The sequence below is a fragment of the Lepidochelys kempii genome, chromosome 1 (assembly GCF_965140285.1).
Source record: "Lepidochelys kempii isolate rLepKem1 chromosome 1, rLepKem1.hap1, whole genome shotgun sequence".
NCBI lineage: Eukaryota > Metazoa > Chordata > Testudines > Cheloniidae > Lepidochelys > Lepidochelys kempii.
This window is the reverse complement of record NC_136380.1, coordinates 331,680,575-331,693,849: the sequence shown is the minus strand read 5'-3', so window position 1 is coordinate 331,693,849 and position 13,275 is coordinate 331,680,575. Positions and strand designations below refer to the sequence as shown.

At 40.2% G+C, this 13,275-nt stretch overlaps 1 protein-coding gene across 2 annotated transcripts in view; it reads left to right on the top strand.

The window, feature by feature from the left end:
• Positions 1 to 11,651, top strand: part of SEMA3C (semaphorin 3C) — a 162,342-nt gene extending 150,691 nt beyond the window's left edge. Inside the window, exons 16-18 of one of the 2 annotated variants that reach the window (XM_073328628.2) lie at positions 1,557 to 1,624; positions 5,449 to 5,579; positions 7,340 to 11,651. In XM_073328628.2, coding sequence (XP_073184729.1) covers positions 1,557 to 1,624; positions 5,449 to 5,579; positions 7,340 to 7,753 — 613 coding nt within the window. In that variant the 3' untranslated portion in view covers positions 7,754 to 11,651. The remainder of the gene's footprint in view (positions 1 to 1,556; positions 1,625 to 5,448; positions 5,580 to 7,339) is intronic. The other variant, XM_078851163.1, reaches the window with a different exon arrangement.
• Positions 11,652 to 13,275: the final 1,624 nt, after the last annotated feature.

The following is a 13,275-nucleotide window of genomic DNA, read 5'->3' as shown; positions in this document are numbered from 1 at the left end:
CAACACAACTTAAACTGTCGAGAGGTATAACAGAGTGGAAACTCAGGCCCAACATTTATAATTTCCAGTTGACCTCTTGCCATTTCCATCATGTATAGCCATGTTATTTCCATTGGGTTTTATACTGCTGTTTGTAATGTGCTTCTTATTGCAGACCAAAGTAAACACCAAAAACAGTATGGAAAACAATCTGTTTTTCATATGTTAAGGAAATGAGTTGTTTCTTTATCTAAAGAAACAGCTTGTGCTGGAAAAAACATCAGTAAATCGAGCCAAATCCCCAAGTCTAGACAGTAGTATCTTTCTACAGTCAATCTTTCTCTTGCCTCCTCTCTGCCCTGTGTATTACTGCTGTGTGTCATCCCACACCGCATAACCTCAAAACACCTGACTTTTTCCTTATGTCCTGAAAACACCCACAAACACATCCTCCCCAAACAAACATTTCCACTTCTTATTTCTGGATAAATAGTAAACTGTCAGGATAAGGTCTCTTGATTAGGTTAGTGGGATGTAGGAACAGCTTCTGAAAGACCGCAGCAAATTATGGTTTACCTAGATATTTTCCTACTCTGATGTTCACTGTTTTCTCTCTCATCTGCAGATCTTTAGGCCATGTGACAGTGCTGCAGCATTTTGAATATTGAGTATTAAATGTAAAGGAAATCCTAAGCCACATAACACTGGCCTGGTTTCAGGTTGTGTTGCAAATTCTAAAGTCAGACAGAGAGATATCCACCAAATTTTGTGTTGGGCTTAGAGGCATGAATTCATGTGGAGAATAATAGTTATAATAGGATAAAGCATGACCACCTGATGATCCCAAATCACTTCACAAACATTAATGACTTAAAATTCACAATATCCCCTTGAGGCAGAGCACTATTACTCATCCTATAAGACAGAGAGATTCTGGCACACATTTCCATACCAATTGCCTAGAGTAGGACAGGTAAATCCATAGTTAGGCACCAAAATAAGTAGTGTGATTTTCTGAGATGCAGAGCAACCTCAACTCAGCCAATGAGAACTAATGACAGGCGTGGGTGTTCAGTACCTCTGGTAATCAGACTACTTAGGCCAGTGTTCCCACTGGCCTAAGTAACCTATCTAAAGTCAAATAGTGAGTAATTGATGCGGAGCAGTCATTGAGCCTACAAGATTATGTTGCTCCACTGTACAATAGAGACTGTTGGAAGGACATACTGCTTGATAGTGAAGAATGGATGAACCAGTTTGGATACAATGCAAACCAGTTGAAACCTTTCTCAGAAACCTAAATGCAACTCATCTTCTTTGAGTTAGACTCAGAAGAGTCTGCCATTTTCATGAATAGGGTCAATCTTAGCACCCAGCTCTGATCCCATTGATTTCAGTGGGAAAACTTCCATTGGTTTAAATAGGACCAAGATCTGAACCTTATATGCATGCCAGTCGCAAAACATGGAATTGTTTACAGTAAGTCATGACCACTGATACTAATATATAATTTGGTGAATAGTCTGTTTTACAGTGTGGCTATTTTAGTCATAGTTTGTACTTCCCAAATATTACAGGCGGAGTCGTAGACAAGATGTGAGACATGGAAATCCTATGACTCAGTGCCGAGGATTTAACCTGAAAGGTACTGTAACGGAAAGATGATCATACTGTTAACGAGCACTTGAACTTTCCTTCATGTGACTCATCCTTCACGTCAGCCATGTGGTTTACTGGTAAAGCAGCAAAAAAGCACAGTCATTTTCCAAACCTGAGATAGGTTTTTTTTCCTTAACATCCTTTCCTTGCATTTTACATGAAATGTTGCCTTTGTATGATAAAACAGCATGAGATATTATAAAGTGAGAGTCCCGTAGCGCTGACTTGAGTCAGCTATAGGGAAATGACGGTCTATTCTATTCCCCACACACTACTGCCCATGTCCTTTAAACCCATCTGTTCCAATCTTGCACCTGATAATTATACTGAACTGTAAAGTTGTTGGGAGCTAGATTATGCTTTTGGGCATAGCCCTGAGCAAGGGGTGGTGTGTAAACTGCACCCCCCACACGTACCCCAGAATAGCCCCAGGGCGCACTGTGACTTGGACACCACTCTGAGTCATAAGTCTTCCTCTTTCCCCCTTTGCACTGAGGGATGAGTAAATTATTCCATTCCTTTTCATGAAGCATTTTACACCCTGATGTGCACCGGATCATCTACACTGCCCAATGAGTTGTGGCAGTGGAACTAAGGCGCCTTCCACTCCCAATTCCAAGCAAGGCCAAACAGGGTGATACCTGTAATTTAGGCCCAGGTCATCAAAAGATCATAGAATATCAGAGTTGGAAGTGACCTCAGGAGATCATCTAGTCCTACCCCCTACTCAAAGCAGGACCAATCCCCATTTTTTTTTGCCCCAGACCCCTAAATGGCCCACTCAAGCATTAAACTCACAACCCTGGGTTTAGCAGGCTAATGCTCAAACCACTGAGCTATTCCTCCCCTCCCCTCCCCCAAGATGACTAACTCTCATTGGTTTCAAAGGGAGTTAGGTGCCTAAATACCTTTGAGGACCTGTGCCTTACTCCATCTTCCTCTCCTGCATGGCTGAGTAAGGGCTGTGACAGTCTTGTGCTTTGTAATCCACACAAATTGAGATTAGGGGATCAAGATCATTTTCACCTGTAATTTTAATCCTGTTTTGAACTCTCATCCATTTCACACTGTGCCATCAGTAGTAGAGTTGATGTCTTTTGATGGGATATGTCAATTTGTCAAAAACAAAACTTTTCATAGAAACATATCCAGTTCCAATGCAACTTCATCAGGAAGGTTTCTCAGGTCCAGGATGCAAATTCTAGGAAAAGAGAGTGAGATATCCCAAAATAGACAATTAACCTGGTAGTAAAGATAACCAGGGTGAAGTCCTTACTCTGAATTAGATAGAGCAGAGGCTTAAACATGGGTCTCCTACAACTTGAATGAGTGCTCTAACCACTGAACTATTGACTAATCTTAATTAATTAGGGTGTTTCACTCTCTTTTCAAGGAAGTTTTGGTGAGAGTGGGGAAAAGAAGAGCTAGGGTATAGGTAGGTGGCCCTTCTCTCACTTTTTCCAGTGTAATAAAAGGTAATAAAGAAACCGTAATTTAGACTCTTTCAACATATAATTTATATTTTAAGCCATTTTATAGCAAACTAATACACTGAGAAGAAAAAACATCGGACAATCACCAAAAAGACAAAAGAACTGATGTGAGCAAAATGTATTAGCAAATTCATAAGACAATTTTGAAACTAAGGCATAAAGCATGCCATGTTTTATGCCTCAACATTCTTTAACATGGGAGGCGTTAACATTTTTCAACACAGTGCTACATTTAAATATAGCGTTGAGCACCAATAGGTTTGTATGACCACTCTACATATATTCTGTAAAGGCTTTTAACCCAAATTATTGTTAACTCTTAGGGCTGTTCTCTCTCTCTCTCTGTCTGTCTTTCAGAGCACAGATAACAAATAAAAATAATGTGCAATAGATAAAAGTTTAGTGAAAGGATGGAAGCATTTAGACACTACAATGCTATAGAAAACTGTAAAAACTGTAGAAAACGTAGACAGATAGACTCTCATATTCCTATATAACTCAGTCCTAAGGTACATCTATAAAACTCACTTTGGCCCCAGTCCTGCAGTAAGCTCCATGCATGCACAAAGGCCTACTAATTGCCAAATTAGGACCTTTGAATGCCAAGTACTTCAGGATTGCTTCCATAACATTTACAATATTATTACTGTTGTTATTACAGAATCCAAAGTGTGCTAGGCAATTTACAGAAAGAATAGAAAGCTAAGGTTCCTTGCCCAACTAGCTTAGAATCCAATTTTAGACGTGACTGTATGACTGAGGGTCAGAAATAGGAGATGGGGGATAGAATGAGGAAAGAGAGTGACAGCCGTATGATGATGCTATTATTTGATTTAGGCATCTATGTCTAGGTGGTTCAATTTACAGTATTTATTTTTAACCATTACTGTTTACTCAGAAATAGAACTTACATTTCATGTAATGTTAGAAAAAGTAAGCCTTGGCCAATATTATTATTTGAGCAAACTAATAAAAAACTAAACACTTGTTGTTGGTAACAGACATTCACTCATCCATAAAGAGTGTGAAGTAGCACAATAAGTCTAGGTGATGATATAAACTCAACATATGCCCAAGTATTGCTAGAGTGTTATAAATCAATTGAAAGCCTGTCCAAGGAGAAGACTGGCATCATCTCCTTCTGTCTCCAGGTCTCAGTCTCTGTCTGATCTATGCTTTTCATTGGACTTTAGGTTTAGAGCTAAGTCCTGGCCTACCTATAGACGTAGCTGCACCAAGTGGGTGGGGGTGGAGTGACACTACATGATGTCTAAAGGTGACTGAAGAGCATCTTAATGCTGTTTTGAAAAAGAAGCTGTATTTGGCCCTTTTTAGCCCCCACCTCACCTCAAAATGCACATTCAGGGAACAGCTACAGGCCTAACTACATCCCTGGGGTAGCGGGCTGTATTTTTTTGATGCTGGGGCATTGACAGGCATGTTAAATAGCTCACCCTCCTTTAGACTCATAGACTTAAGGTCAGAAGGGACCATCATGATCATCTAGTCTGACCTCCTGCACATTACAGGCCGCAGAACCTTACCCACTCCTGAAATAGACCCCTAACCTCTGGCTGAGTTACTGAAGTCCTCCAATCATGGTTTAAAGACTTTAAGTTACAGAGAATCCACCATTTACACAAGTTTAAACCTGTAAGTGACCATGCCCCATGCTGCAGAGGAGGGCAAAAAACCCCAGAGTCTCAGCCAATCTGACCTGGGAGGAAATTCCTTCCTGACTCCAAATATGGTGATCAATTACACCCTGAGCATGTGGGCAAGACCTGCCAGGCAGATACCTGGGAAAGAATTCTCTGTAGTAACTCAGAGCCCTCCCCATCTAGTGTCCCATCTCCAGCCGTTGGGGATTTTTGCTACTAACAGTCACTAATGGACAACAGAGAGCACTAGGATGATGCTCTGGCCTACTGCTACCTGGGAGCACTGGGTAGAAGAAGTTCCCTGTGCCCTTTTATTATTCCTAGGCTGCACAAGGCAGGATTTGACCCAGGATTTTCTAAGTGACCCACAAACAGGTGCCCAAATTTCTCAGAACAATCTGTGCCCAGAGCTGACATATTTGCAGTTTGATTTGGCCTGAAGTTTCTCCAAACTTCATTCCTTTTCTTTTATAGATTTCCCCTCCAAATTTCAGATTCCTGGACGTCTTCAGTCTACCGAGTCTGAGACGGGGTGTGACTCAGCTAGGTTAAGGAGCCTTGGTTGCCAGTTTTGCTGACATGTAAATGTTTGCTTTCCAAGTCAGAATCAGGCATCTGTAGTACAATAGTCTTATCTGCCCCCTTTTGCTTTCTAGCATACAGAAATGCAGCAGAAGTAATTCAGTATGGAGTGAAAAACAACACCACCTTTCTTGAGTGCACCCCTAAATCTCCCCAGGCGTCCATTAAATGGCTCTTTCAGAAAGACAATGACCGAAGGAAAGAGGTGAGTAATGCAGCTCAGCAGAACGGATCAATCGAAGGGGGAAGGGGGCAAGTGCATTCAGTCAGGGGGCTCAGACAGTCTAGTTATGATGAAGCAGGTTAGGAAAGTTGCATGAACATATTTTAGTGTTTTAGCTTGAGGAGGGCCAGTTCTCATTATACATTATAGCTGAGATTTTCAAACGAGCTTAAGAGAATTAGGCACTTCACTCCAGCTGACTTTTAATGGGAGTTGGGCACCTAATTCCCTTAGAAAATTCTAGCCTACACCTATATTCAAAACATTAAGCAGAAACTCTTTCCTCTACAACAAGGTGATTGTAATGGGACTATTTGCTCAGTCAGAACATGCTGTTGATCTGAGGAAGCAGGCATAAAAGAAACAAGATGTGTAAAATCAAGGAATTAGGTCTGGTCACAGCAGCACCTTTGTGCAATAGAGAAGATAAAAGGGAGAGCGAGGGTGGAATGGGGCAGGTTTCCTTAGCAAGAAATTAGCTTGAGCTAAAACCACTTAAGGCTACAAGCATTTTCCCCACTGTGGTGTAATCACATTTTCCATTACTGCACGCTCCAAGGCTCTCAGGTTTCAGCACTCGAACGTACAGTATAGTGCTTTCCTTGAGTGATACAAAAAGGAAACATCATTTCCATTTCAAATCTGAAGCAGATATTCTTTGGAATAAAAAAGGAACTTCTGTTGTAAGAGGAAGACGGTAACATGGTGCAGGTGACAGAACATAAATAAAGGAAAGTGTTAAACTCATGTCAGGCCACCCTGTGAAATGAGAGAGAGGACTAATAAGGCGTTTATTGAGTAAAACATGCTGTTTCTGAGGTATACTCGGAGAAGGCTCAAACCTTGTGCTAGCAACATAGAATCAATTCTTTCTTCCTTACTCAAGAAAAACATACACCATAGCTGAGTCCCCTTTTGTGTTTCTCTTTTGTAATTGTGTTGGAATAACACATGCTGGAATTAGTAACGGATGAACCATGAAAAGATCAAAGTGTTGTTTCTTTTCAACTAAACTGAATCTTTCTGAATTCTAAAATCTCTTTGCTTGAGGAACTGGGCTGGAAATTTCATGAGAATAGACTTACTCAAAATAGATTTCTGCAAAGCGTCATGCCATGTAAGTTGCCGCAACATCAAAATATTTAATAAAACACCATCGTCGACTGTCATAGGCATGAAACTAAAATTAAATAGTGTGCTGTGGAAATTTCTCCCAAACTCTGCAACACTGAAAACAGAATGACATCCTTCCTACAGCCACTTTTACACCATTGTATAGAATCTTCACCAGATATATAATTCTTTATAGAATTGCCCTCTGGTGCCAATACCCAATTAAAGCATTTACCCAACAGCCACCCAGTGTCCAGTAAGACATCAACCACCAGTCTTACGGGCTCCATCTTCCTTTCAGCAGATTTAGCAGAACACTCTGATGTTAGTGGGCAGGCTCCCCAGGTCTGTAATGCCGGCAGAGAAAAGTCTCTCTACCCCCAGGGATCTACTCTCTTTGAGGTGGTTGAAAATCCTGCCTTGTGTGGCTCCTCCCAAGGACCTTGTCTGGCTTGATCTTCTCAAATGTTAATAGTAACTGTTGAAACTCATAATAAAGATAAAATTCAGATAAACTCTCCACAGAACAAGCTCCTCGTATGTGAAAAGAGAGTCACTAAAAGATATTACATGTGTCTTGAATAATTAATTGGCCCATAAGAAGTTTATTTTGCCTTTCGTCCTTGTAGGTCAAACTTAATGAAAGGATCATATCGACTGAGCAAGGACTCTTGATTCGCTCTGTCCAGGATACTGACAGAGGACTCTACCATTGCATTGCAACAGAGAACAGCTTCAAGCAAACAATAGCAAAGATCAACTTCAAAGTGTTAGATTCAGATATGGTGGCCTTCATGACTGACAAGTGGTCCCCCTGGACCTGGGCCAGCTCTGTACGAGCACTGCAGTTCCACCCAAAGGACTTCATGGGAGCTTTCAGCCATTCAGAAATGCAGATGATTAACCAATACTGCAAAGACAGTAGACAGCAAGGACAGCGCAGAGAAGAATCTCAGAAGATGAGAGGGGACTATGGCAAGTTAAAGGCCCTGATTAACAGCAGGAAAAGTAGGAACAGAAGGAATCAATTACCAGGATCTTAATTTTTTTCATTTGGAGCCTCAGATGTGTTTGTTCTCCCTGCAGGGGGCTCTTGTTTGTCTGTTGAGAGCATATTAAATTAAAACTAGTAAAGCAAGCCTGAGAAACTATCCTTCTCCCAGTAAAATGCAGTGTAACTTAATTAAAGAAAATATAAAACCAGCATTTTCTTTGTGAGATGCTCACTGGCACTGCATAGGTCCCTATCGCAGCAGCAAAACTAAATATTTACCTTAACCCATTTGATATCCTGATATTTACTTACAGTTGAAGAGAAAGAAAGAAAATAAGTACATTAATTTGCAGTTTTGGAACTGAGCAGAACAGAAGGAGAGAGAGATAATTTGGGTTAAGATGGCTGTTCAAATGAGGGTGATGCCCAGGGGTTTCTTGCACTGCATTTAAGTCTATGAGTTTCTAATTGTTTACGGTTCAATGTTGGGTTTACAGTTTTAATTCACTGTACAAGTCATGTGAATGCATGTAGCTAAGAAGCTGGCAAAGGTAAAGTACAGTAGAAGTGGATAGTACAGAAAAAAACTGAAGGTCAAAGTAAGGTAAAAGTAGAACAAAAGGGGAAAAATTGTTTTATATGTCAGGAAACACTGATTATTGTTCATAATATGAGTTGTAATACATTCTGAGATTTAATTTACCATATCTCTGCTCATATTGACATCAAGTAGCATATTGGTCCTATAACACTGCATAGCTTTGTAAGCAACATGAGGACTCTGATTATAGGTAACATTTTCAAAAGCATCTAAGTGACTTAGATACTTTAGAAAATGTTACCTTCCTGTGAGCAGAATGTGGATGTATAGTACAACATTTCCTCAAATACTAGAGCCACAGATTTCTTTTATGATGTCCCAAATGATAAAGGTTAGAGCTGGTCAAAAGATGTGGAGAAAAAATCATGAACATTTTTGAAAATTTCAAAAGCAGTATCTTTTCAAAGTTTTCCAAGAGAGCTGACTTAAAAAAATGTTCAGAAACCTGCTTTCCAAAAATATTTGATTTAAAAAATTACCAGTTTTGATTTTTCCCCCCTTTCTTTCATCCTTTTCTCCTTTTTTATTAACCCATATGCTATTTGTTTCTGAAAAGGGGGAAACAAGATAATGGTTTAGAAAGGGGCAAAAAAGAAAACTGAAAAAAATATTTTTGTCCAAAGAAAAAAGGAACATTTCAAAACAAGATTTTTGGTGAAATTTTCATTTTCAAAAGCCGTTTTTCAGCAAAAACATTCTTGTTAAAAAAAGATCTCCACCAGCTCTGATGAAAATCATGATTTGTAACATGCCAAATAGAACTGGTTGAAAACTTGGTGAATGTCTTTCTGTCCATCCATCCAGCTTGGTACAAAAATGTCACCATTTTCCAACCATCTGTAATGCAAAATATCAGGGGCAAATCCTGCTAGCCTTACATATGTGAGAAGTTTCCTGGAGTCCACTAAGACTACTCACATAGGACAGTTATTAGCAACAGATAGCCCCACAGAATATCACATGTAATGCAATGACACTTTACGATGGTCTGCAGCAAAATAAGCTAATTAAAGATATATTCAAACAAAATAACATAATTTTATGATGAATTGAGGAAAAATAACTTCTAAACCCAGAGGTGGTTTTCAAAATAAAATGCCAGCAGTGCTAATAAAATGATGCCTTCAAACAAAGTATCTATATCCAGTGGTTCTCAACCTGTGGGTCAGGACCCCAAAGTGGGTTGCGACCCTGTTTTAAAGGGGTCGCCAGGGCTGGAGTTAGACTTGCTGCAGCCAAAGTCGAAGCCCAAGCCCCACCACCTGGGGCCGAAGCCTGAAGCTTCAGCCCTGGTGGCAGGGCTCAGGTTACAGGCCCCCTGCCTGGGACTGAAGCCTAGGGCTTCAGCTTTGCCCACCCCCTCTACACACACACACACACCCAACCTGGGGCGGTGGGGTTCAGGCTTTGGCTTTGGCCCCTCCTCTCGGGGCAGTGGGGCTCAGGCAGGCTCAGGCTTCAGTCTCTCCTCCTGGGATCATGTAGTAATTTTTGTTGTCAGAAGGAGGTCATGATGCAATGAAGTCTGAGAACCCCTTATTCTAATCATTATTATTTTAACTTTATTTTGAAACAGTTAGTGAAAGCTTTTGGGGCATGATTCTTATCCCACTTCCTTTGGTGTATATCAGGAGTAAGTCTACTGAAGTGAGTAGAATTACTTGAGATTTACACTAGTGTGATGAAGAATCTGTCACAGTTGCATTATTCCGATTTCAGATTGATGCGAATGGTATCAGTCAGGCATGTTACCATTGCCGTTCAGTGACAGAACAGCTGGGAAATATGCCTTGCTTCAGCAGATCACTGAAGCACAGGCTTATGTCCCATTGTCATCAGTGGGACCACTCATAATTAATTGCAAGTTTAGCACATGCTGAAGTGCTTGCTTAAAGGGGGATGGGATGGCTCATGCGCTTAAATCCGAGCCTGTACTGAAGTGCTTTGCTGAATCAAGGCCTAAATGCATATTAGTGAACTATGTACACTGGTGTATAGTGGCCTGAACCAAAGCCCATGGGAACCAATGGGAAGATTCCCATTGATTTAATTGAGCTTTGGATCAGGTCTCAAGAGCTGGCAGGGTAGATTCTACAAAGATTAAATAAAAATGAGTCAATGAAAATCAGTTTTTGCCAAATGTCTTGCAGTGGAGAAAATATCCTTTTGGTAGGATGGGAGACTTTCTGAAGATTCTATACTTAAGTTACAAACCAAAAAATGGTTTTGGGCTCCACAAAACAAAGCTACCTCCTAGACTGACATTAGTTCATATACTCTGTATACTGCACTTGCTCTTCCAATGTTATCCAGGAGATTCACGACACAGTTAGTAAAACATTAATGTCTGTTGTGAGGCTCGTAATTGATTCCAGATGAAATATGGCACTTAATAAGCATTTAAGGATACAATTTATTCTTTGAGTGGTTGACTACAGTGATATCTTAATAGGCCCCCATCAGGCCTCAAAAATGATAGTTACATTGTTTATAACTGAATATTGGCAATATGGGATTCAGTTAAAAACAATCAGCATTGCTCTGAGTTTCATATGATTATAAAATAATATTTTTAAAGCTGCTTCAAATACAATTCTTATGGTATGACTGTTTAAGGGATTACACTTAAACTAACATTTTTCTGCTGCATGAAAACGTAAATGTATATATAACAAACTTCTGTCAATATGTAGCTAGTCCAGCCTCCCATGCTTTAGCAGGTCTCCTCTGTGTATAGTGCAGGTAGGGACCAGATTCTCAGCTGGTGTAAATAGGTGTAACTTCCTTGATGTCCATAGAACTACAGGGATTTATACCTGCTGAGGATCTGGCCCTAAATGTACAGGCTAGACTTACTACAATTTTATTCTTTTTAAAGTAGACACCACCCCCCCATTTGTATGTAACATGGACATTTAAGATTGTAATATTGTTTGTGCTATTTAATAACTTCCTATTTTGAGGATTACTGAATAATGTATATAATTTTATTCTTTTTTTTAAAGAACCATCTTCTAGATATAACTTTGCCAAATGTAAAGATAAGTTCTCTGTCAAGAACTCCATAAGTACTTTTTTTTTTGCTGTTTTTATTTTGTGTAGTTTGTAAAGTTTGCTGAAATCCTGATTTAACAATGTGTTCTTTGAATCCTCAGTACTGTACATAAACGTGTTTCATTCAGAAAACCCTCTTTTTAAAAAGTGTAGGTATGTGTATAGTTCCTAGCATGATGAAACTGTCATTACAGTGAATATTCGTTATATCCTGTGAAAGAAAGAACAAAACGTAGTTTAACACAGTGCTATTTAATTAGAATTATTATTTGCCTAACAAAATAAAGTGTGTTGAAACCACTTCAGAATTTGTTTTGCTTTTCCCTCTGTAGGTATTGCTAACAACCAAAAACTTTCTTACTCATCAGAAGAACAGCTGTCCCATACATCTTTGCAACAAAACCATGCAAAACATGCTGGTTTAAAGATTTGTAATGAGTCTTTTTGTGCCCTCCCTTGCTCACACTTAGTTTAGTATTATTGGTTTCTTAGAAAAGTCTGGAACTTATCTAAGGGCAAGATTGAAGCTCTAGGAATGAGCATCATGAAGGATCTCTGTACCCCATCATGACATGAAGGAAGATCAGGCTGAAATTTTTCATAGACTGTAATTTGGCAGCAAATTGGTTTCTGACAGAAAATATAATTTAGCAGGAAATTTCTGTTTTGAAATTTTCAAAATTTCCAATTTTTTAACTAAAAGGATTTAGAATGGGGGTGAAATTGGGGAGATAGTTTTTCCCCCCTCCATTTTTGTTTCATTGAAAAAAACTGAAAAAATTCAGTGGAAAATTTCAAATGAAACATTCTTGTTTGGAATTTTTGCACCAATGATATAACATTTTTCAAGCAGCTCTAAACGAGGGACACAAGGCCAGAACGACAACTCAGAGTCACAATTCCTTCGTATCTCCTGCCTTGTTGCTGGGTGAAGTAAATTGCCCCTCCCCATACCACACAACTTTCTCCTCCATGGCACCACGTGCTATCTCAGCTGTGATGGCCAGACACCTCTGCCAACCCTTTGCTGCCTTGATGTGGGAGCAGTAGAGGACCTACAGAGCCTACTTTCCCGCTTGGGAGCTGCCAAGGAAGCAAGGGAAGGGGTTTTACTCCACATTACTTGGCTGCAAAGAGCTGGGACACTGTCTAAGAGACTATTTATGTCAGGGAGGTACTACTGAACTTGAGCGACAGTGGCAGAATGAGAGCACAATCACCAACCTATGTTGGTTGAAAGGCACAATAAATGGTGAGTAAACTTCAACCAAGTTTTGAGGGAAGGTGAGTTCAGGTTTGAGGGAATGTGAACCTCGGTGTGATGCTTTCTCAGGGTGCCCAGGACGGTGAGTCTCCTTGCTACCCCCTTGCCTCCAACTAGAAGGAGCACGGCTGGTGCTTACCTGGGTGTCAGCTCCCCGATACCACAGTCTGTCAGCCACCCAGTCTCCTCAGGGCAATGCCAGCTCTCACTATGCTCTGCAGGTTAACAGTAGGTGCCCCCCAGACTCTGAGCCTCTGTCACTGGCTACTCACAGAAACACCAGGTTTGCTGTCCCCAAGAGGACAGTGTACACACCACACTGAGGATCAGCTCCTATACGTATCACAGCACCGACATATATTTATAGTGAAAACAACCATTAGTTTATTACCAAAGATGAAGATTTAACAGCTAGTGAGTAAGGATAATGATGGAGACAGAAAGGTTACCTATAAAACAAAATTATAGATGCCTTAGAATCATAGAATCTCAGGGTTGGAAGGGACCTCAGGAGGTCATCTAGCCCAACCCCCTGCTCAAAGCAGGACCAATCCCCAACTAAATTAGCCTTCTTGAGACTAAACTTAACTTTAACAGACTAACCATCTGTTTAAAAGCCGGCTTATCTCACATAAATGGCCTTCACAGTGCT